The following is a 24,178-nucleotide window of genomic DNA, read 5'->3' on the forward strand; positions in this document are numbered from 1 at the left end:
AGTAACTGATTTACATAGTCAATTATGATGTGCTATACTAGTGTACTTTATATATCTGTAATATCTTATTTTAATTGATTCACTGTGCTAGTGTGTCAGGTGAAAAGTGTTCAGGCTTGTGACCATTTTGAAATATCCATAATGTTTAAAAAGTAATCAATTTATTCTAGGAATTTGGGAATTTAAAATAATCCTAATTTAGTCATGTATGTATTGTACATCTTATGGAAGTAATTGTAGTAGTCTTTGTATTCAGAGAACCTTTTTTATATTTGTTGTTTAGGCCAAGCCATTGTTCATCATAGCCATCGTATCATATACATTGTATTCAAGAACACTGTCACAATGATGGAGTAAGTGTTCATGTTCAGTTCAAATTAGGTATATCTATATAGTTTGTTGAAAGTAACATGTCATAGTAATTAATATAGTACACATGTAATATTACAATTAAACTATTGTCTGTAAAGTCATCAGTAATCTCAAGTTTCAAGTATTTTAAGATAATGTAATGTAATGCATTGTAATGTAATGTAAAGTCCAATCTGTGATGGTATTGTTATCTTATAGTATTGTTGAAATTGTGTCCTATGGTAATCCGTAATGTACTGTCCGTCTAATATAGTGTTGTATTGTTTCAGGTTTTCATCTATTTCTGAATAAATATGTATGAACTGAACCTGGCTGAGTTGGTGTCGTAGCGTCCTCTGCCCCAAATCCCATCCCCGTTTCAACAGCTGCACTTTTTTTATGTTAAAGCGATTCTCTGATTGAATTTAAATTGTACCTCACAACTCTTTTTACTGAACTGAGTGTCAACGCGCATAATGTCCTGTAGCTGAGTGTTGGAAATGTCAACATGCTTATCGTACCTCTAATTATTCGGACACGAGAAAACATAGCCACTTTTGTCGACAGTAAAATTTATCAGTTTAGAAAGAGATCATACACAACAAATATCGTCGTAGATATGTGCACGTGCTCAAATTAACAATACAGGGGAGAAAATTCCTACAAAAATACATTTAAAACTCAATCACAAAATACGTCACATTACTACTAATATTATTTAACGATTCAATTACATCAATTGTAAATGAAATAACTGTTTGCCTCAGAGCCGTTAATAAATCTTTAATATTATTCAATATTCTTATGATGGTTCGTCTGACACAAATACAAAGGTCACTTAATTATAGTTTCTCAAAGCCTATATTCGATAAGAGCATTTCGAGAGCACGATAAACAGTTCAAACTTTTCAAATGAATGTAGATATTCAATATCATAAGAAAGTATACCAAATTTGGAAAAACACTTACATTCACACGATACATCTGTCACCTTTGAGTCCGCAACGGGTACTAATAACAACCGACCGAGACACAAAGAAACATGTGCGAAACTGTCCAACAGAATCAACCGGTAGACCATAGAGTTGACCAATCACATACATGAGCAACTAACCTACCTGACCACAAATAACAAACTAACCACAGCCTAGGACATCAACGTCACGAAACATACCTTACGAGCACAAACACGCACCTGTAAACGTGACACCACAACATGGGATGTAACACACGGGTGCATTTTTTACACGAGCAACCGATTAGATTTAGATGAAATAAATGAGATCCTTTTACCCTGGTGCGTTATCCCCATTTTTCTAAAATGTCGTCCACGACAAATCTGAAACAGATTACATTTAGGTTATTCTGAAATTAAACAGAACAGTGAATTCTGAAACAAAAAAATATATTAATAATAAAAATACCATTCCTCGAAAAGCGCGCAGCACGTGCGACATCGCACTTTTCCTGTAAATATGCTTTTCTACACTGGAATATTTGAGTAATTAGCTTGTTTGCGTGATTAATTTTCAGCGGTATTCACTTTATATGTTTCGCTATCAACACAAAGTCTTCTTAAAAGATGTCACTCAGCTTACATTTTTAATCGTATCTCTGCATAGTTTTCTTCGTAACGTTCGGAGTGACGTACATCTGCCAAACGATGCGTAAACTGATATTGTGTGCATTCCTGCGTGTCGGGAATGAATCTTATATATGTTGTAGGATTTAAGGTGGCTTTCCTCCTGTGTGGTGTGTAGTTTTTTGTCTCTTACAATCCTGATGTCAGTTTAGCATGTTTCGTCAAGATATTCAATACGATTTCGATATGAGAATGTTCACCACAGTATTGCCTTTGTATAGGATGTAAGGTCAAGGTCTGTAGGACGTTATGTGGCTGAGTTTGTTATGAAGCTTAACTCTTGTCATAAGGTCAAGGCCTTATATAAGGCACACGTCTGTTTCAGGCTGCTATAAGGCTATATCTGTCATAAGGCTTAAGGATGTCATTAGGACAAGATTTTTAGGCCATTAGGAAGCAGAGCATAGGCGTAAGTCTGTCATTTATACCTGAGTCTGTCATTATGCTAAAGTCGTTCTTTAGACTGAGGTCGGTCACTAAACATACCGATATTTTACCAGACTGACGTCCGTACAGAGGTCTAGGTCGTTAGTCCATGGTCAGACATGAGTCCGAAGTCTATCATGAGTGTTGTCTCTCATAACATTCACGTCTGCCATATAAGGTTGAAATTTGTCATGAGACTGAAGTCTATCATGAGTGTCGTCTCTCATAACATTCACGTCTGCCATATAAGGTTGAGATTTGTCACGAGTCCGAAGTCTATCATGAGTGTCGTCTCTCATAACCTTCACGTCTACAATATAAGGTTGAAATTTGTCATGAGACTGAAGTCTATCATGAGTGTCGTCTCTCATAACATTCACGTCTGCCATATAAGGTTGAGATTTGTCTATCATGAGTCGTCTCTCATAACCTTGTCTACAATATAAGTGAGATTTGTATGAGATGAAGTGTGTCGTCTCTCATAACATTCACGTCTGCCATATAAGGTTGAGATTTGCCATGAGGCTGAAGTATATAATGAGTGTTGTCTCTCATAACATTCACGTCTGCCATATAAGGTTGAGATTTGCCATGAGGCTGAAGTCTATTGACATGTATGCTTTGTCTATGTTGATATAATATACTATATTATTTTCTGTTGAAATATTTGTTGAAAATATTGAATAAAAATAAATAAAAGTTACTTTAAATAATTGAGTACACTTAATCGTTCATATACATATCCATTTACACACTGCAATGGTGGAGGGTGGAGGCTGGGTAGATAAGAAGTGAACATACATGATAGATATTATCCAATTGCACATTGTGGTTGCCTATGAAAGGGTTACTATATGTAAAATGATTCCTAAATGATTTAGGCATATTTTATTTATTGATGATCATTGAAGGTGTAAAATGATTTCTTATTTTCAATTTTAATGACACAATGATTGTTTTGAGTTCTAAATTGAACTACAATAGAGCTATCTCTGGTACTAGGTACGCTGTTAATTGTGTATATAAGTGTGTTGTGTCTGTGTAGGTGTGCGAACAAGTTTTTTTCATTTCTCTCTTTGTCTCTTCTTACTATTTTTCATATTTGTTTTCTATTTCCTGAGATGTGGAACATCTTATCAATATAAAGCTGTTATCAATAGATAATATTAAAATCCTTCTTCACATTGTCCAGGTTTAGGTCATTTTATAAACAGAAAAAATGTATTCTCATATCTAAGACTTAAAGACTACAACACATATTGTATTGAAGAAACGATTTACTGCAGAAACTGCTACTTTAACTGGAAGTCTAAATGAGAAACGAATAGGGTTATAAATGCTTTTTCAATTCCTATAAATCAAACGCCGGAGGGGTAGAAATGTCTTTAGTAACAAATTTGAGTTCACATTTAAGAATATAATTAAAGGATCCATGTAAAACTTTCTCAAGCCCAAGAGATAGAGATTATGATAAAAATGCAAAAGTGTGAAGGCTCGAGATAAGTTTAAAATCCAATAGATGAACTTAATTTAAGTGAAATGTTTAGAGAGATTTATTCCAATCGAAGAAGATACTCTTGGATAAAAGTAACCTCTCAAAAAATCTAGAATTTTTCTTAATAAGTGATATTTTGCTATCTTCTACCATAGAACCTAGTTACATGTCGGATCATTCATTCCCTAAAATAACTTCGAATTTTCATGAATTTAAAAGGGAAAGGGTCTCTGGAAGTTCAACAATTCTCTTCTCTTTGACACAGGATAGGCTAAATTACTTAATGGTACTATTACTGATACAAAAATACAAAAGTGTTTACCTGTTTGTAATTACAGATAAAATGATATTGATGACGAAAATTTACTGTTTAACATTGATGATCAATCAGGGAAATTTCACGAGGTTTTCGTGAATTTCTGTTTCTTTTTTTCTTTTCTTGTAAATGTGAAATCTGGAAATATGGATCAAAGACAGCTGTTAAGATAATCGTGTACTTTATTTGTTGGTGTCCAAGTTCATAGTCAAAGACATTTGTATTATATACAAATGTCTTTTATAATACACAATACATCTCAATAACAAAACACATTATAATTAATATTGATATACAGATACAGTAGGCATCCTATCAATACAGAGTTACAATCATATAAAATTGAACTACATTATTAAGGCTTATGTTAAAGGAAAATGTATTGTGTTACATTCTGATGACATAGTTACAGTTGTGAAAATAAGGGGAAATTAGCAAATAATACCTAATGCTTAGCAGTGAGAAGTAAACACAACCTGGGAATATAGTTCGTCATACAAATGTACCAGCTGTTTAGCTCTCTAAAAGTTTGAATTGAAACTGGTAATCAAAACAGAATATATAACATGTTCGCTGACTAAGACTTCTGCAACATAAAAGTTATTTACATAAAAAGGGAAAATAATCATAAGCAATCATAGGCTTGACTCAATATTGAGTTTGACATTCACTTGTTTACATTAGCAAAATTTACTTTCGGTTTGCGGGGATTACTTCCAATTTGTGTTGGTAACTTCCGGTCAGCAACATATAATCCGACACAATACCAGATTAACAATGAATAATGTGATTACAATAGCCTATGCTCAGATTAATAGACACATATACTATAGTCAAAAGCTCAATAAAAAATGTTTACACGTTATTTTCTATGTGACAAGAAATCAAGTAAAAAGTCAAGTGAGTGTAAAACAAAAACATTCTCTTCAAAGCAACGCGTGGGTCATGACATGTTTTCTGAGTAAATATCACTCATCAATTAACAACAATGATAAATCAGTTAAGTAGTCAATTACCTGCATGATGGTGCACATGTCAGAATATATGAAGTGTGTTATCAAATAGTAGTTATGCATTTTAAAGCTGCCTGTTGTCATTTTTTGAATTTTTGTTTTCAAATCATAGAATCATACAAGGGAGATAACTCTGATCGATAACTCATAATGTTTGGATATAAGCGACAATTCCGTGTGCGTGCCTGGCATTAATAATGACTAACAAGGTGAATTATTCCTTGTTAACAAAATCACTTTTGAAACAAGTCAATTTGTATCCATACAACAATTATATATATATAAAAGCTTAAATACATACAGTTAACATCAATTAATATACAATACAAAATAATGTGTTTGCATTTTCTGAATTTACACTAGTGCTTCAGATTCACATAATTGCAGCATAACACAATAATATATATATACAACATGTCACAAATTGAACACAACATCTTATGATAAATACCATTATGATAAAGCAAGTATAAAATAAAAAAACTTTGCGAATATGAGAGAATGTCCATCAAAATCAAATGTGAAAATACATGCAGCATAAGTCCGATTAAAAATTAAATGTGCCTGTGTAGGAGCCAGAAGAACCTTATTTGTGGGGTAAATTCTGTGTTTGCTATTATTGTTAATAATAGAAAATTCTGACCAGTCAACACTAAGTACTGGGAAGATCCTGCCAAACACTTGAATATTATTAATATCTATTGGGGGAGATATAGTCCAGTTATCAGGACATAGGGGTAATGATGCTATACTGACTACTTCATATGCAGTGCCAGAGGTAAGTTTAAGGAAGATTGCAGTTTTGTTATTGTTGTGTAATTTTGTGAACAAAGTAAATTGATGCCAAGAGGAAAATGGTAGTTGTTGATTGTCACTGGTATGAACAAAGGAATCAGGGACATCTAACATAACAACTCTGTTGTATGACATTGTTGTTATTTGCTGCCAGCATGTGACGTTTGAGGTCTTCAACATCATCTGATATTGCAGTTCTAGACAGCGACTTGGAAATTTGTCCCGTGAAGTCTAGTAAACCACGTTTGGATCTACTAGATCTAAGGGTATTCGAGAAGTATGAGTTGGAATTAGACGAATTTCCTTCACTGTAGAACTGACCTTAGACATGCATTGAGTGCTTATATTGTTCAATGTACTGACGATTTGATTCACGACTTTACATGTTTGCCTTTCACAAGTACGAATCCCTGGAAGGTACATTGGTGAGGGAACGGGAATCTTGAATGTGTGTATCCAAAAGTCTTGTCCAAGGTGTTATTGAACAGTTGGTTCAAACAAAATTCCTTAATTCAATTTCTGTATTGGCGATGAGTCTGTGACAACTAAAGGGATGCAGAGGAACATCACAACTCGAATGAGCCACATTTGAGATACACTATTCAGAATGATGAAGATAAGACTCAATTAGTAATCTGTATACCGATGGCAGTCTTTGGCCAGGGGACTATATCACTAAAATGACAAACAATTGTCAAAATCTCAGCAACATAATACTAATGAGAAAAAAAGAAAGATAATAAAGAAACTGGTATAAAATTATAGTGAAATCTCAATGCAGTGATCTATAATTGTGAAAAAACATGTCAGGTTCCACTGTTTGTTCCTACGTCTTTTCCCATGTTGTGTCTTTGTGATATGATATTCTCTTACCAACGAGGCAGGGAGATTGCCTTCTGGTTCCCTGGTTCGTTTTGAGAAACCTTTCCACTTAACACGGAATTCCTTTTTTCCGTTTCTAATTCTGTAACGAAGTAACCTATCAATTGGATAAGTTTGCTGAAAATCTAGATTTAGATCTTGTGAATGTGTATTTATATTGCTTTGAGATGAAGTACTTTTTCCTTGTGAATCCACTGTTTGAGAGGCATGAGATTGTTGAAGATTGACACACTGTTTCCGATAAGCGTAATGCAGATTGGCATCATTGGTACGAGGGTTGGCACTATGTTGCCGCTGCGTGTGATGCGAATTGGCATCATTGGAACAATGGTTGGCATCATGCTTTTGCTCGGTATGACGTAAGTTGGCATCGCAAAAGTATTTGTCAGCGTGGTTTTGCTGTTGAGTATAATGCAAGTCGGCATTATTTTTAACTGTTGGTGCTGGAGGGTCAAGGTCATCCCTGGTTAAAGGGTTTGAATAGATTTTAAGTCTATTTGCGTGAACCAGAGATTTAAGCTCCTTGTGTGCATTACAGCGTCGAAGTTTATATGTGTGGTTCGGACCCATGTCGGTAATATAGAATGGGCCGTCCAAGGGGTGATGCAGTTTAGGGGACAAACCTTGGGGTACTCTTGTTGAGTGCAACATCACAAGATCTCCAACACAAAACTTGGGTAGCGCTGCTTTTCGATCATGCTGCTGGTTGTGCTTGGCTTTAGCATTTGTAATGTTTTGTTCAGCCAACTCCTTCATATATTCGAGATGAGATAATAGTGCTGTAACATGAGATTTGGCATCTTTGTTGAGACTTTCTTTAGGTATAAGAGAAGTATCAAAAGGAAGATTCATTTCCTTCCCAAAATGGTGAGGAGACATTTCAGAGGACTGAGTTGATGGACTCATTCTGAACGCCATTAGAATATCAGCTAAGAACTCTGACCAGTTTTGTTAATTTTTTATCAACATAGGCTCTTAGACACTGGGCTAAAGTGCTTTTCACAGGTAGAGTTTGTCAGAGGATGATAAGAGCTGGTGAAGTGTCTAATGACCAGAAAGATTTCACAAACAGCTGTGACTATCTTAGAAAGGAAGTTCTGTCCTCGGTCACTAACAATGAAATGGGGGCACCATATCTACTGCTTTGTGACAGGTGAAGGGCTTTACCGAGATATTCTATTCCGCAGATGTGATATACTAATTGGATGGAGATATTCTTCTTTCACTGGTAATTACAATTACTGACTTATTGTGGCTCTATGAACTTTGTTGTACTTACTATTTGAATTTTCTAATGTCAGTATACCTGTCGAGCTGCACGAGATTTTCGAGGCCATATTGACTGACACGCACACGTATACGTATCCTATAGCTAATTTATGTATCGCCTGTAAACTATGGCTACACCTGAAATTTCTAATAAAATTGAAGTGTTGAAACATTGAGTGCTATTCGTGACCCACAGCAGGTGGATGAAATTGTAAAACGACTTTTGGGTAATGATATATACAAAACTTCTCTACAGTCTATCCTCGGTATCTCGGACATACAACAACATATCAAGAAGCTAGAAGATCGCATAGACGACATTGAACAATATTCCCGGCGTAACTGTCTAAATTCAGGGGCTTGCCTGAGTCCCAAGGGGAAGATACCGATCAATTGATATTTAACTCATGCAATGAGACCCTAGGTGTCATGATTGAGAGTACTGACATCAGTCTCTCCCATAAGGTAGGGAAGCCTAATGTCAGCTACCCCCGGGACATCATCGTCCGTTTTATATAATATAGTGTCCGCGCCCTGAGTGAAGCTTAGCTCAAAACCAATAACGACAAAAATGTAAAAGTCATTTTGTTGCTAAAGAGTTTTATATGAATCAGTTTGCTGTTCAGGTATGACACCCTTTTAGCTTACAATGATTTTAGTGATAATCCTTTGTGAACACAGGATTTATATCATTATTCCCTGTATCTTTGCTATCTCTATTTATTCCTACATTCATTTAACTCGCTATTCTATTTTGATATAATTAAAGACACTGTGCTATTCACAATATGTAAAAAAAATAGATGTACGTATAATTGTTTGCGGTAAAATAATGTAGGGGAGATCACTCCTCTAGGCCTAGCCTTACAGAGATTGTTCGGTTACTACCTTATCTAAACTGATATTTATTAGTCTCTTGTCAAATGTCATTTGGTCTTTACTTCTCTTTCTCTTTAATTTAAAATATTTAAAACTTAAATGAAATGGTAATTTTTATATATTGCAATAGAAAATATATAACTAATATCCGGAATATCTGGTTTAGATTACTATATATATCATCTAGATCGCTTATGTGTTTTACTAACATTACATCTCACCTGGTCCTAAACAATCTTTCCAGTTACGTAGAACAGTTTTTTTCTCTTCCAAATGTTTATTATTTGGTATTCCAGCTCCTGTCGAAACTTCTGTAGAATCAGTCGGTGGTGTAAATGCAACATCGATGTATATAATAGTTTTGTATGTAAATATTTGCATGTTATTTTTGTTATGTTCTATTTTACGCATTATATGCTCATCAAATCTCCCTTCTCCTGTTTGCCCGTATGATCGAAATCGTAAATACAAGTATAACCTCACTTTGCCAATTGTTTTGTGCTCCATGGTTTTTGTCATGAAAACATACCTGTTTGATAACGGGTAAATAATCTTAATTGTGAGTTCAGTATGACTAAACCACATGGAGTGCATCACAATGATTGTCAATCTCTTATCATTATTGTTGTATACCATTCTGCATGCATAATTTGTAAATGTAGCAGTCATTATTGTTTTTCTCTGGCAGACTTGACAAATATAAATTCCCTTTTTTCCTATATTATCATTCAAATGACCATTTCTTACGTGTTCTCATACTAATACTAATTATTATGCATATGAATATTGAAACAAATCCAGGTCCTCTATGCAGTCTTGATATTGGGTGTTTAAACATCAGTTCGTTAAGAAATAAACTAGATATAATTGATTGAAACTGAATTAAGTGACAAAGATATTTTATGTTTTACTGAAACCAATCTTAATGAAATGATTCACGACGATGACCTGTTACTTCGAAAATTTTCCAACCAACTATTTAGAAAAGACCGAGATCTGCGTCCTGGGGGTGGCATCATAGTTAAAAAAAGGGACAATATCATTATGAGTTGAAGATAAGATCTTGAAGTTCCAGACTTAGAGTTATTGTGGTCAGAGATTTCACTCAACAATAAAATGTTTCTCCTGGGATGTATCTATATACCTCCTGATAGTAATATTGATTACTGGAACAAACTTGATAATCTGCTCGATCGGGTAAATGATGACTCAAGGCGAACAAATACAGACATTGTCATTATTACTTGTGATATAAATATCAATATGAATAATATGCAGCCAAACTCATATTTACAAAAGTTTTTAATCAAGTATAACTGGAATAACTATGTAAAAGATCCTTCTAGAATAACTCAAGATTCATCTTCCTCAATTGATATTGTCCTTACCAACAATGATACTATTGTTAAAAATGTAATTGTCACTCCTCCAATTTGTGGTGATCCATCTGTAATTAATTTTAGTACTTCTTACTCTATATTTAGAAAACATGCATATACAAAAAGAGTTCTCCTTGATAATAATGCTGACATTATTAAAATGAATCAAATTATCGAAAACATAGACTGGGTAAGTATAAATGAAAAAGAAGATTTAAAACGGTTTTAATGCTATACTTGTTAACACTATAAATAAAGCTATAGATGACTGTATACCAACAAAGAAGATTATTGTTCGACTAAATGATAAGCCATGGATGTCAAATGAGATAAGGTTAAAACAAAGACAGAGCAATAGAACCCATAGAAAAGTAGTACAGTCAAACAATCCTGACCATTGGGCCAATTTTAGAAACATAAGAAATGAAGTCATCAGCTTGATACGTACCACCAAAGAATTATATATGCAAAACATAGAACAATCTCTCAGTAATCCTAATATCTCATCATCAAAATGGTGGAAAACAGCAAAAACTATTCTTAAAATAAAAAGTAAGTCATCCACTATTCCACCATTAAATCACGATGGTGATGTTTTGTTTCATCCACATGATAAAGCTGAATGCCTTGTTGATTATTTTTCTGATCTTCTGATAATATTGATCCTTTGCCTCCTGTTCCTTAATCTTCTAATATACTATATAACATTATATTCCAAGAGCAGGATGTAAAGGATCAATTGTCTGTTCTTAATGATAAAAAACCTGCAGGGTCTGATGAAATCATACCAAAAGTTATAAAACTTCTTTCTCTATCACTAAAATCTCCCTTAACTTTGTTGTTTAACAAAACCATGGTATAAGGTTCTATTCCTCTGTCTTGGAAATTAGCTAATGTCAATGCTATTTACAAACGTAAAGGCGATAAAAGTGATGTATCTAACTACTGTCCAATTTCTATAACTTCTTGTTTCAGTAAAATACTAAAAAAATCATTTTTAAATATTTATACAATCATTTACTGAAATTTGAATTAATAACCAAATGCCAATCTGGATTTATCCCTGGTGACTCTACAGTTTATCAATTATTATCCATGTACAATACTATTATACAAAAACTTGATGAGGGACTTGAAATAGTTCAATCTTCTGTGATGTAAGCAAGGCATTTGACCGAGTATGGCATCCTGGGTTATTATCTAAACTTGAAAAATATGGTATTAAAAGTAATCTTCTTAATTGGTTTGAGGACTACTTATCGTAAACATAGAGTGACTACAGAGGGCTTCTCTTCAACATATATACAGGTAAGTGCTGGTGTCCCCCAGGGATCAGTTCTCGGTCCATTTCTCTTTCTTATATATATAAATGACATTACTGAATGTATAACAAATGAGAAACGACTATTTGCTGACGATACATCTCTTTTTAAGATTATACAATCCAATCCACATGATGCAGCAGCTTGTCTGTCTAATGATCTTGAAAATGTAAATATATGGTCTAGGAAGTGGGACATTACTTTTAATCCTAGTAGGACAGAATCTATAACTTTTAGTCGAAAAAGAAACATATTCACCTGATGTGATTTTTCAAAATGAAATTGTATCAAGTGTAACTTCACATAAACATCTCGGTGTATTTTTATCTGAAGATGGTAAAAGGAACCGCCATATTAGCTTTATTTATAATAAAGCATACAAACGTATAAATTTATTGAAATCTGTAAAGTATAAAATGAATCGTAACACATTAATTACTATAAATACTGCTTTTATTAGACCTATTCTAGAATATGGTGATGTCATGTTTGATAACTGTATCCAGCAGGAGGCAGCTTTGTTAGAATCTATCCAACTTGAGGCTGCCCGGATAATTACAGGACTGCGTAGAGGAACCTCACACTATAAACATTATTGAGGACTTGGTTGGGACACCCTTGTTGACGGAAAAAGCATAGACTTATTCTTGTATACAAAATATTTACAGGTGCTGCTCCCTCCTATCTAACTGAATTAATCGAACCTTTTTTTTAACAATTTAAACTTTTACTCATTAAGAAATGAAAGAATCTTTACTAATTCTTATTTGCAGAACTAATATTTATGCTAATAGTTTTATTCCATCTACACTTAAAGATTACAATGAACTTGCAGCAAGGTTTGACCTAACTAATATCACATCATTATACCAATTTAAGCAACTTTTAAGAAGTGCTATCAGTGATATTATGTTACTTGACACCAATAGAAATGCTATTTATATCAATGCAGATGATAAAAATATAATATTCTTATCTGCCAACTTAGAAATTTTTCTAGTAACTTAACTCTGATTTATACAGAGATCATCTTCTTGATTCCCCTGCATGTGTTTGTGGTAATCCTTATGAAATTGTAGATCATTTTCTTCTCTTAATTGTGATAAATATGATGACTTGCGTGAAACTCTCCAAGATAAATTATTTGATATTAATCACAATTACTACATCCTAGATATACTTTTGTCTGGCTGTGATGATTGTGATGAGTTAACTAATATATATATATTTGAATGTACTGCTGAATTTGTCAGAGCTACACACGTTTCCAAATATTTGATGTACATACATTACTGACATGACTGTGCATCTGATTAATCTAAATTGAATAATACACCTGGCCCCGTTCCCTCTATTTGCGATCTGATGGGCATATGATTTGATTTGCGTTGTTTTGTATGGTGTAATCTATTCTAACACTTATTACAAATAATCCTTGTTTAGATTGACATAGTTGGTAGTAAGGACAACCTTATAATGGTGAGTTAACCAAATCCGAAAACTTCATGTCTATATCTTGTTATTAATCTAGGAATCACCTGCCAATTTGTTAACAAAGTTCTATCTGCAATATATATATTTTTTCATATAATGATATACTTAATTACTACTGCTAGAGTACAATGATCATGACTGGCCCCAACACTCATGGGTGGATGACCAATGGCTAATAAGCCAACATGGACATTTCTGGTCTGTATCCCATGAGCGGAGGGGACCATGTTATGAACATTGAACTTAATGATGATTTGATAAATTTATGTTTTGATAATTTTGATAACCTGCTTTAGAATACACCAATAAAACACACTGTCCTTACTACCAAACTTTCTATATGATACCTTAAATTAAGAAATAATTCTTCATTATACCATACAATTGTAAAATAAAGAAATATTAATATTGAATCTTCATGTACAGTGTTACCTTTAGGAGAGAACTAATATAGGCTATGCCTGTTGTTCCATCCTTTTTCATTTTGAAATGAAGTTTGTTGAAATCAAATCTACTGAAAATTTCAGAGTACAGTACTGTATATATACAACATGTCACAAATTGAACACAACATCATATGATAAATATCATTATGATAAAGCAAGTATAAATGAAAAACTTTGCGAATACGAGGAATGTCCATCAAAATCAAATGTGAAAATACATAGAAATCTCTTTTTGAAAAACGGTAAGTTTCTTACCTGGAAATATGGATCAAAGACAGCTGTTAAGATAATCGTGTACTTTATTTGTTGGTGTCAAAATTCATAGTAAAGACTTGGGCTTCGGTACAGATAATCTAAACAGGTTGTCCGGGGCAATCTGCATTTTGATTGGTTAATTAGCTGTCCACATTTATCTTGATCTGCTAAAGGTTAACGGACTCTTGCGTGGGTTTAGGAAAATGAAACAACTTTGTGGACAGGGTGACCGCCTGACAGATAGTTTAACCTTAGTGTCACAATCATGCCGTGAAACATTGGATGGACATACTCTCCACCGGTGAGACATTAACTGTTCATGGTTTAATTGTAGATCAGTAGAAGACACTTTCTCAATGACCTATCGGAATTAGATTATAAATTACTTCAGGATAAACTGCAAATAGAGCCGGTCCTGGTGTGGCCGTGGAAGGAGTAACTTGTTAAGCTCGATACTCGATACATGTTATCATTGTTGTAACTTGTGCTAATACTCAGGCCATACCTGTTATCATTGCTGTAACTTGTGCTAATACTCAGGCCATACCTGTTATCATTGCTGTAACTTGTGCTAATACTCAGGCCATACCTGTTATCATTGCTGTAACTTGTGCTAATACTCAGGCCATACCTGTTATCATTGTTGTTACTTGTGCTAATACTCAGGCCATACCTGTTATCATTGTTGTTACTTGTGCTAATACTCAGGCCATACCTGTTATCATTGTTGTTACTTGTGCTTATACTCAGGCTATACCTGTTATCATTGTTGTAACTTGTGCTAATACTCAGGCCATACCTGTTATCATTGCTGTAACTTGTGCTAATACTCAGGCCATACCTGTTATCATTGTTGTAACGTGTGCTAATACTCAGGCCATACCTGTTATCATTGTTGTAACTTGTGCTAATACTCAACATTTGTGAAAATTAAGAAAACATATAGAAAATACGTTCATATGAAAATGAGAGATTTTCACCATGAAAGAAACAATGAATTAAGTGAAATTGATAGGAAAAAGAACAAAAAAAAAAAAAAAAAAAAAATTCGTTTTCAAAAATTAAAAATTTCTCTTAAAAATAATTCCCAAGAGTTCAATAAGATGGAACCATGGTAACAAACGAATACAAAAATTTAGAGAATATCAAAGAGTTATTTAAAAATCTATATCAAGAAAATTTAAACTTTAGTGACCGACATTGACCTTGAAACTTTTAATTTGAAAGACATACCGAAACTCAGTCGGAAGTCTCTAGAAGGCAAAGTCTGTCGCAAAGAAGCAAGTCAGTTTTGGAAAAATATGAAAGTAATAAAAGCGCAGGAACTGATGGATTCAATGTTTCAATTTTTTCTGGAATAGTATTGGTAAATTTCTAGTGAGATCACTAAATTTTGACTTTTGAAAAGGTGAACTTTCAGTAACTCATCAGCAAGGAGTAATAACATGCATTTCAAAAAGTGATAAACCAAAACCAAAACATTCTCTGGAAAACTGGCGCCCAATATCATTACTGGATATGTCATATAAAATAGCATCAGGAGTTATCTCATACAGAATAAAAAAGGTTCTTGTTAAAATTTTTAGTGATGACCAGACTGGGTTTTTATCTAAAGTAGATGTAGTTGCTAGTCCACTGTGCTCATTTTGCAATTCGGAAAGGGAAACTGTAAATCACTTATTGTGGAATGCCAGGAAGTACAAAAAATCTACTACAAATTCTAGAAACACTCTTAGATGTTCTTTATATACCATTTTCAATCCAACAATTAATCCTTCCTATTTATTAATGAGAGAAGTCTGAATTTTATTGTTGATAATATAATCATTCTTATCATTAAACAATATATCAATAGAAGCATGTCTTAAGAAGTCTTTAAATGTCAATGCTTTAGTCAACAATATGAAAGAACAGAAGTATTTGACAAATAGTAAAAATGTCCTTTATCACTTTTTGAAGAAAACAATTAGAAATACCTGGAGTAAATGGGAAAACCTTTTGAACTTGATATCTTGACATTTTCGCTTTATTGTCCTTGATATTCCTTAAGTAAGGCATCAAACAAAATAACCCCCACATCTCACATCTCCAACCTTCTTCTCCCCTTCCCTGTAGGTTTGCAATGTCTAGTACTTTGCTGCTAGTTTATTTTCACTTTCATTTCTCAACACGTTAAATCCTGTAATATGCAAGCATGTAAATGAAGTATGATTTTGTATCCTATATTATATTAATTGTGTTAATTGTGTGTAAGCATGCATCTGTATGAATATCTATGTGTACATATCAATACTAAATGTGTGTAGTGTGTTTATATGTGAACCACTATAAAGATGTAAATCACTAAGTGGTTGTTACAGTAAACTGATTCGTTTTGTATGCTATAATGAGATAATATATATATATATATATGTATATAATTTAAAAAGATAAAAACTTTGTGTATCGTATATACAGAGAAAATTAATCACTAATCACCTGAAGATGGTCGCGAGGCCTGCAAACGTTAGTGATATATTTGTTTGTCATGTTAAGTGATTATTTCTCTCTCTCTCTCTCTCTCTCTCTCTCTCTCTCTCTCTCTCTCTCTCTATATATATATATATATATCTGTTGTAGTAGACCAGTTCGATTATCTAGTTGGACGTGCGCCTCGTGGAGTAAACGAAATGAATATGATTACATCTTTTAATCCAGGTGTATAGTGTTTGACTGATATATAGACCATGCTAGATATTGATACTTAATGTAATGTCTAGCGATAAGAGAGAAAAAAATACGCCAATCTCGAGCAGACAACAGTTGTACTTCCGGATCAATGTTAATGGGAATAGTCCACAAGGCAAATTCAAGCCGGTTTAAAAAAAATCTGATTTATCTCTGACCCATTTTTACGAAGGAGAGATATCACATATATGTTTTAGTGATACAGGGTAGTGTTATGTCTATAGAAATAGTGGACACACTGCATAAAGAGGTTTATTTATAATTTTTGTAAGTATTTTTAAGTTTGCTATAGTGTCGATATGAAAATATCTTTCCTAAATGTCGGTCATGTGGATTTTTCCAGCTCACTGTGGGTTTAGCTTGAGGAGATAATGATATATCAATCAGACACCTTTCCATGACTTAATATTTTTGGTTTGTTTTTGTTTTGTAGAAAAGAGACGAAAATTGATTGCGGTCCGACCCATATTTGCGTGGTATTTACACGTGCATGTTTCTCTTCTGATAATCCCACGAGAGGACACACTTGAGGAGGTAAAAATTGCATCGAGGATTCTTTAGCAAATGCCATTTATCATTATTATTACTATTTGTTTTAAATACAAAATCGCTCATTTTTATAAATATGTGCAATTTCCCGTATTGCACATTCTGGTGAAATAGTACACGGTCTATATCTGATTCGTAACATATCCATTGTGTCTATACCAACAGATTTATCAATATTTAAAGATATTGACATGTCAGTTATTAAATCAACCTGTATGTCCGAAATAATGGAGTATGTTCAAAGTTCTACTGTTGGTATTTCAATATCACTGTCATCAAAAGCAGACACGGAAATAAAGTGCGTAAGCTTTACCATCATTTGTCATATTGTAATGTACATTTCTAAATGGAGACATCAGTGTTTTCGATAAATCTTGGGCTATTTTACAAACGTTCGTGGTTTTAAATTTGAATATCGATCTACACCACAATTTAAATTCACGTAAAATATTTTTTGTCCTTTTCTTGAGATTATTCTCAAGAATATGATGTTTCCGGAAGTTTATTTTCCGAATTCCTCGTCGAAAGTTTCATAGTCGAATCCTCAGCTTTGTCGAGATATTGGAAAGTACATTATTTCACACGTCGGGGACTGGTAGTCGCTTATAAATATAATCATGTCGTTATTTGTCTCGTCGTTATCTTTCCGTTTCATATGCGTTGTTATTTGTCTTCTTCTGAGCTCTGTACTATCAGTCAACTCAGCAATTGTCGCTTTATGGGCATAAAGCTCGTGCGTTCTACACGCTCCGGTTTATTGATAGCGTCCAATAGATAAAAAGAGTCGAGGTTATCAGCTAACACAATAATATACAGTTAAGATGTCAATATATTGTATCACCAACAGTTTCGACCAGTTATGTTTCATTAAAATTATTTTCTACTGAATGTCGAAAGTAAGTCCAAAACGAGCTAATCATCTTGACGTCTGGGACTTCATTCGCAAAATAGACGTGAAAACGTAAATAAATTTTTATATAAATATATTGAGTATATTGTATGTAGATGTCGGAAGAAGTGAAACGAGTGGCAGTGATTGGTGCTGGCATATCTGGGCTATCTACTCTCACGAATCTTCTCTCATTGGACCGGAAGTACATCCCAACATGTTTTGAGAGAGGAAGTGACGTAGGTGGTGTATGGCAGTACAACGAAAATACACACACGGACGAGTACGGAATGCCCGTGTTTTCCAGCATATACCGTGATCTAATGTAAGAAAACTTTTCTGAATAACATACATTATTTTACTTCTAGTTTATTTTGGAAGCCATAAAACGTTACATTTGTTCGTCATTCTGTCATGCCATCAAGATTTCGTATTCTAATTTTCTCTCCAAATGGTATATTAATATAACTGTAATTTGATATTATATAATTTTAATTATTAAAAGCAGATCAGGTTTTTATTTGGTTATGGTCAACTTTATTAGTTTCCCAGATTTTTTATGATACACAAAACAGGAAGAATGGTATTGGAGAGTTCTGCTTACTCGACTGAGTGGGAAAAGACCAGACAAAGCTTCAGTTTCATTGCAGATCCTTTAGCGTTCTGCAGGCATAAAGTCAATTTTATTTCATCATATATTGTTTCTTACCTGATTCAGATTTTAGAGAACTTATAGATAATCTCTTCCAGCGAGTCAGTGAACTGTCACCGTCAGCCTTTAGTTTTGTGTTCGTAAACTGCAACAACTTAACTGCGCAAGCTCGAATTTAAACTCGTTTTTATCTGCCATATTAGGGCAAAGTTAGTTATTTTCACTAGTTAACAAAATGTATGTTTTTCATTTGGTGTTATTTCCAAAACGCTCCAACAAGGTGCCCTTTTGATTGGATTCTCATATAGATTGTTGCATTGCTTTGTTTCTTTATCTACATTGAATTGTATTATCATATCCCCTAGAAACAAAATTGTTAATTACCATAATACCATCTTCTTCGATTCTGTGTATGCTAGAATGAAGTATTTGATTATCTCATTGGCTAAAATGGACCAAGTTTAAAGAGAAACCCGGGAATGCATTTGTAAAGTTAGTTTAACAAAAATATGATAATAATAACAAACAAACAAAAAAAATAATAATAACAAAAAATAAAAATAATAAACAAACATTAACGATTATCAAAGTACACATGACGATACTGACTCAACTAGATATTGGATAATATAATATATATAAAGCTAATTTTAACGAGATGTTACCTTAAATGTATAATTTTTTCTTAAAAAGCTAACAAAATATCGAGTACAAAATTTCCACCCTTCAGTAAGTAACCATATAGATAGATTCAATGATAAAACCATAGCATCGTTGTTTCTTTATTTACATTGAATTGTATGATCATATCCCAACAAAATAGACAATGACAATAATACCATCGTCTTCAATTCTGTGTATGCTTTATTGGATTATTGGATTATCTCATTGACATGAAACAGAAGTAACTTACCAAAGCCAATGATGGAATTTCCGGACTTCCCAAATACGGATCCGGATAACGACTCGTCATTTATGCACAGGGAGGACGTTATGAACTATATTAAGCGTTACGCGGACCATCACGATCTCGGGAAATTTATCAGGGTAAATATTAATTATTAATTTTAATCTAAAATATCATACCGTACAAACGTTAAATTAAATCAAAAAATGAAAAAACATCCAATCCGAAAAAAAGTTGGAAAAGTTAAATTGTAGTATTGATGAAATAATTAAATATTTTTGTTCTATCAGACGCACACTTATGTGACCAACGTGTGTCCTAACAGTGAAGAGAGGTTTCCCGAATGGACTGTATCATATTACGACGTTCGGAATAAAGAACCACAACAAGATGTGTTTGATGCAGTATTCGTATGCACCGGGTAGCTATCATATTCCAATACTTACCTTTCTTCAAAATATACATTTGCTTAATACTCAAAACACTTTTACTGTCTTTGTGTAAACAATATTAACATTTTTTCGCTAACAATTACACTTTCGTTAAATATTTTATCGATTTTGAAATCATTTTATGTCAAAATCCAATATAATTTTCCATTTATTAAACATCCATGTTACCTATTCTCATACATTGCGACTATTTGATATTGAATGGTCGTTTTAATGTTTTTTACCATTTCTTTAAATAGCATGGTGTGTACGGCTGATTTCTGTGAATGGCGGCCATCTTTTTTTTTCTATCAGTTGCCTCTCGCACATTCTCTATAATGTTTATCGATGTTTTAGTGTTTTGTAATTTTTAATTAATTAAATCAACTAAATATATATACGAGTTCCTACTTTTCTATGCGGTATTAAATGTTACGAATTGCCATTTAATTTTTGTAAAACACGTTTTTAAGTGAATTTATTACAACCAGCATTACTCTTTTCGGAATCTCGATATTTCCTTTTCTGTATTAAGACATCATCATACACCATATATACCGGATATTGAAGGAGTGGAGGAGTTTCAAGGGGAGATCATCCACAGTAAGAATTATAGAATTCCTGAGAGGTTTACGAACAAGAGGGCCGTTATACTCGGAGCATCTTTCTCTGGAACTGATTTGGCTACCGGGATATCTCCATACGCAAAACAGGTATATTAACAAGTTTCAAATATCCTTTCATATACATTAGATCAATACAAGAACATTTAGATATTGTATTACGTTGGTTTCCATTCTAAAGACAAAAGGTAGAACACTAGCAACGTAGTAGCGATTTCACACAGATTTCCTTCATTTCTGTTTTGTAGCAAAAACAAACCTTCATGTAAACAAAATCTTAATTGAGACGCTAAACTGATACAACGATGACAGTTCATGAGAAAAGGAGCAAGATTAATGTACTAGAACTCTGATATATCTCAATGACATTATGATTGAGACGATAAAAAAATTCCCCTCACTCTTCAACAAGCTGCAAACTTGGAGAAAACATTTCTTTTACGTTTATACGCACGAAATTTATCGTGTTTATCGTACTGCTTGGTGGAGATAAAATGGAAATGGCTGGTTCTATATATCTCAAGGAAAAACACCTACTTAGTACTTTGACGATTTAGTTAGATGGAACATCAAATCGCCAGTAAGCATTTATTGCGATATTCTTTTAAATGTGCATATCATAACGGTAACCTTATCTTAGCCTTTTTGCGCTGAAAGAATTGCGCTAAGACATCATTGTGCTTAATATGACTGCGCTAACTTTTACTTCTTTCTACGGTTTATCATTGATGCGCCAAATAATTTATCCGTACATTATTAATGCGCATGTGTACTGAAAGTGATAAATAAAGTTGACAGTCAAGGTGATTATCAAGAAATGTATCCCTTACGAGTCAACAATAAACTGAATTTTTATAGATATTGTATTTTATGAAAGTAGTCGTTGAGCGTCTTCTATTTTTATTACAGATTTTCCTGAGCCATATAAAAGAGCGGTTGAAGTCAGTCTTTCCTGAAAACATCATTGAGAAACCTGGAATAAAGCGGATGACTCGTACATCTGTGGTATTCCTAGATGACACGGGAGAGGAAGTTGATGTTTTATTGTTTTGTACCGGATATAGTTACAACTTTCCATTTTTAAGTGATGACGTCATCAACGTTAATGGAAACAAAGTCATGCCTCTATATAAACACGTGGTACATGTAAACCATCCCAATTTATTGTTTGTTGGAATTCTTAAAAATGTTTCATACTTCATTGTGATAAATGTTTCATCGAAATTTGCTGTTGCTGTGTTAAATGGCGACATCAGTCTTCCGTCTGAAACGGATATGCAAAAAATTGTAGATGAATATTTTGAAAAAGGAAAGGAAAGAGGTGAAAAACCACATACTTTCCAAACCAATGACCAAATGTGGGAATTTGAACAAGATCTTTCGAAAATGGCAGGGATTCAGCCCTGTCCCAAAGCATTTGAATTGATTCGCGCATATCTGATACAAGAATGCACATACAACCTTACAACTATTCGAGATAAAAAGTTTAAAATTTCAGACGATAAGGAATCATTCCAGGTTCTTAATTAAGAAATTATAATAAGCCGCACAGAGGCGTGCATACCATTTTGTTTTCTATAAACAATGCCAAATTTGACACGATGATGCACGTTATTGTTTATATGATAATGTATATATCATTTTCAACAGTCGGTTTTATAACTTTAAAACTGGTACCGAATCCCACTGTACCTTTGTTACAAAAGAACAAGTGTATTATTGTACTACATACAAGTCAAACAATACACGCACTCAGACACGTGTATACAGATGTGTTACAATCGTCATCATCATGATAAATAATGATGTTCCATTACAGGGACCAACCAACCAAATGAGTTTACAAAGAAATTGCGCAATAAAAGGTGAATGGAATGGACAGATGTTATTACAACTTACCTATGCGTCATTCCACTAACAAATAAATACATTCAAAAAATTATTTACATAATATAGACTTCCGTATTCTGGAGTATATCACCAAAACTGCTACATTCTTTAACAAAAGTTTATGGTCTCATAAAACACTTGTTAATATCTTTGCAAAAAGGAGGGCCTTTTTCGAGAGGAGGGGGATGGAGACATTTTGAAATTGGATGAATTTAGCAGTAAGATTTCTGAATAGAAGAACAAGAAAACACAACCAGACTTAATTCATATAAAACAAAATTCATATCAAGATTATCTATAAATAATTACCTATCGGGATACATATCTGTTTTGGAACCTTTTTTCTGGGGCCCTTTCAGATATACTCAGGGATTATTTCAATCCTAGGATCTGGAAAGGTTTATAAAATGAGTATAAACTGACCCTATTATACCAGAGCTTTAATTTTAGAAAAATAGATTAAAGGTATTTTTAGAACCTTTAGAACTTTCCTGGTCGAGGACCAAGAAAAATTAGAATGTTCTTTTTTATCAATGAAGACTGAAGAAAAAAGTATAAGCACCGTCTTTATTGAAAACAAAATGGAAATAAAAATGATTTACTTTATATCTGGCTGTTGTTCCTTCCAATTTACATTTTGACTTTTTGTTTTTCTTCAGCTGTATGGAGTCTTATCAGCGGATACTTTAGATAAACCCGGATACGTTCACAGATAAATCAAATTATTCATGCAATATGATGTTTTACAGACGTAATATATCTGGAAACATACGATTTTCTTTTAATACGGATACAGTCTTTTGTAATTAAATGTCTGTCTCCGAGAAGTTGAAGTCGTTTCGTGTCCTTCTTACCAATATGAGCGGGAAATTTTGGAGTAGTGAATACAAATTATTTCATAGAAAATAAATATATTTGTGTAAGATGGTAGTTATTATTTAACTATGTGATATCAAAATTTTCGGAATTTCATTAGAAATGTGCTAAAATATGTGTGGCTCTATTGTAGTTACATGTAGATACAGGGATAACCTCTTTCTGTTTAAAGTCTTTGTCTGCCTAGGGCGTGGTTCCTGTTCTCGTGGTTTTATGTTTCCAGTATTGTGTCAATGTTTGGTCCTAGTTTAGTGAGAAAACCCTGTCCTTTAAAGCTGAACAGTATCTTGGTGTACTTATGCTAATACAATTAACTGCGATGCGAAAACATCGTTTGCTTCGTTAAATAGTATTCCGATATTGGACAATGGAAAAAGTGTGATCTTGTTTTTGTCAAAAGTAATTTTACATGTCATTAGAAATATCATCAATTATTTAGTTGTTCTTGTAAATAAAACTACAGTCTCTGAACATGTTACCATGCCAACATAAATTAACATTTGTAATTTGAGTAGATTGCGAGTGTGTGTAAAAGGGATGTTTCAAAATCAGCAGGGATCCAGACCTGTCCCGAAACATTGGAGTCGATAAGTGCATTTATCAAACACAAGATAATACACAACACTACAGAAAAAGATTCAAATTTCAAATGACAAGCAACCATTCAAAG

The 24,178-nt window shown here is 33.4% G+C and overlaps 1 protein-coding gene across 1 annotated transcript; it reads left to right on the forward strand.

The window, feature by feature from the left end:
* The first annotated feature begins 18,245 nt into the window (after nucleotides 1-18,245).
* LOC132550441 (dimethylaniline monooxygenase [N-oxide-forming] 2-like) lies at nucleotides 18,246-22,272 on the forward strand. Its single transcript, XM_060214509.1, has 5 exons — nucleotides 18,246-18,454; nucleotides 19,684-19,828; nucleotides 19,979-20,109; nucleotides 20,655-20,832; nucleotides 21,652-22,272. The coding sequence occupies exons 1-5, from the start codon at nucleotides 18,246-18,248 to the stop codon at nucleotides 22,270-22,272; spliced, it is 1,284 nt and encodes a 427-aa protein (XP_060070492.1).
* The last annotated feature ends 1,906 nt before the right edge of the window (nucleotides 22,273-24,178 follow it).

Source organism: Ylistrum balloti, unplaced genomic scaffold (assembly GCF_031769215.1).
Source record: "Ylistrum balloti isolate Yb309-2 unplaced genomic scaffold, AGI_CSIRO_Ybal_v1 Utg370124, whole genome shotgun sequence".
In the NCBI taxonomy this organism is placed as follows: Eukaryota; Metazoa; Mollusca; class Bivalvia; order Pectinida; family Pectinidae; genus Ylistrum; species Ylistrum balloti.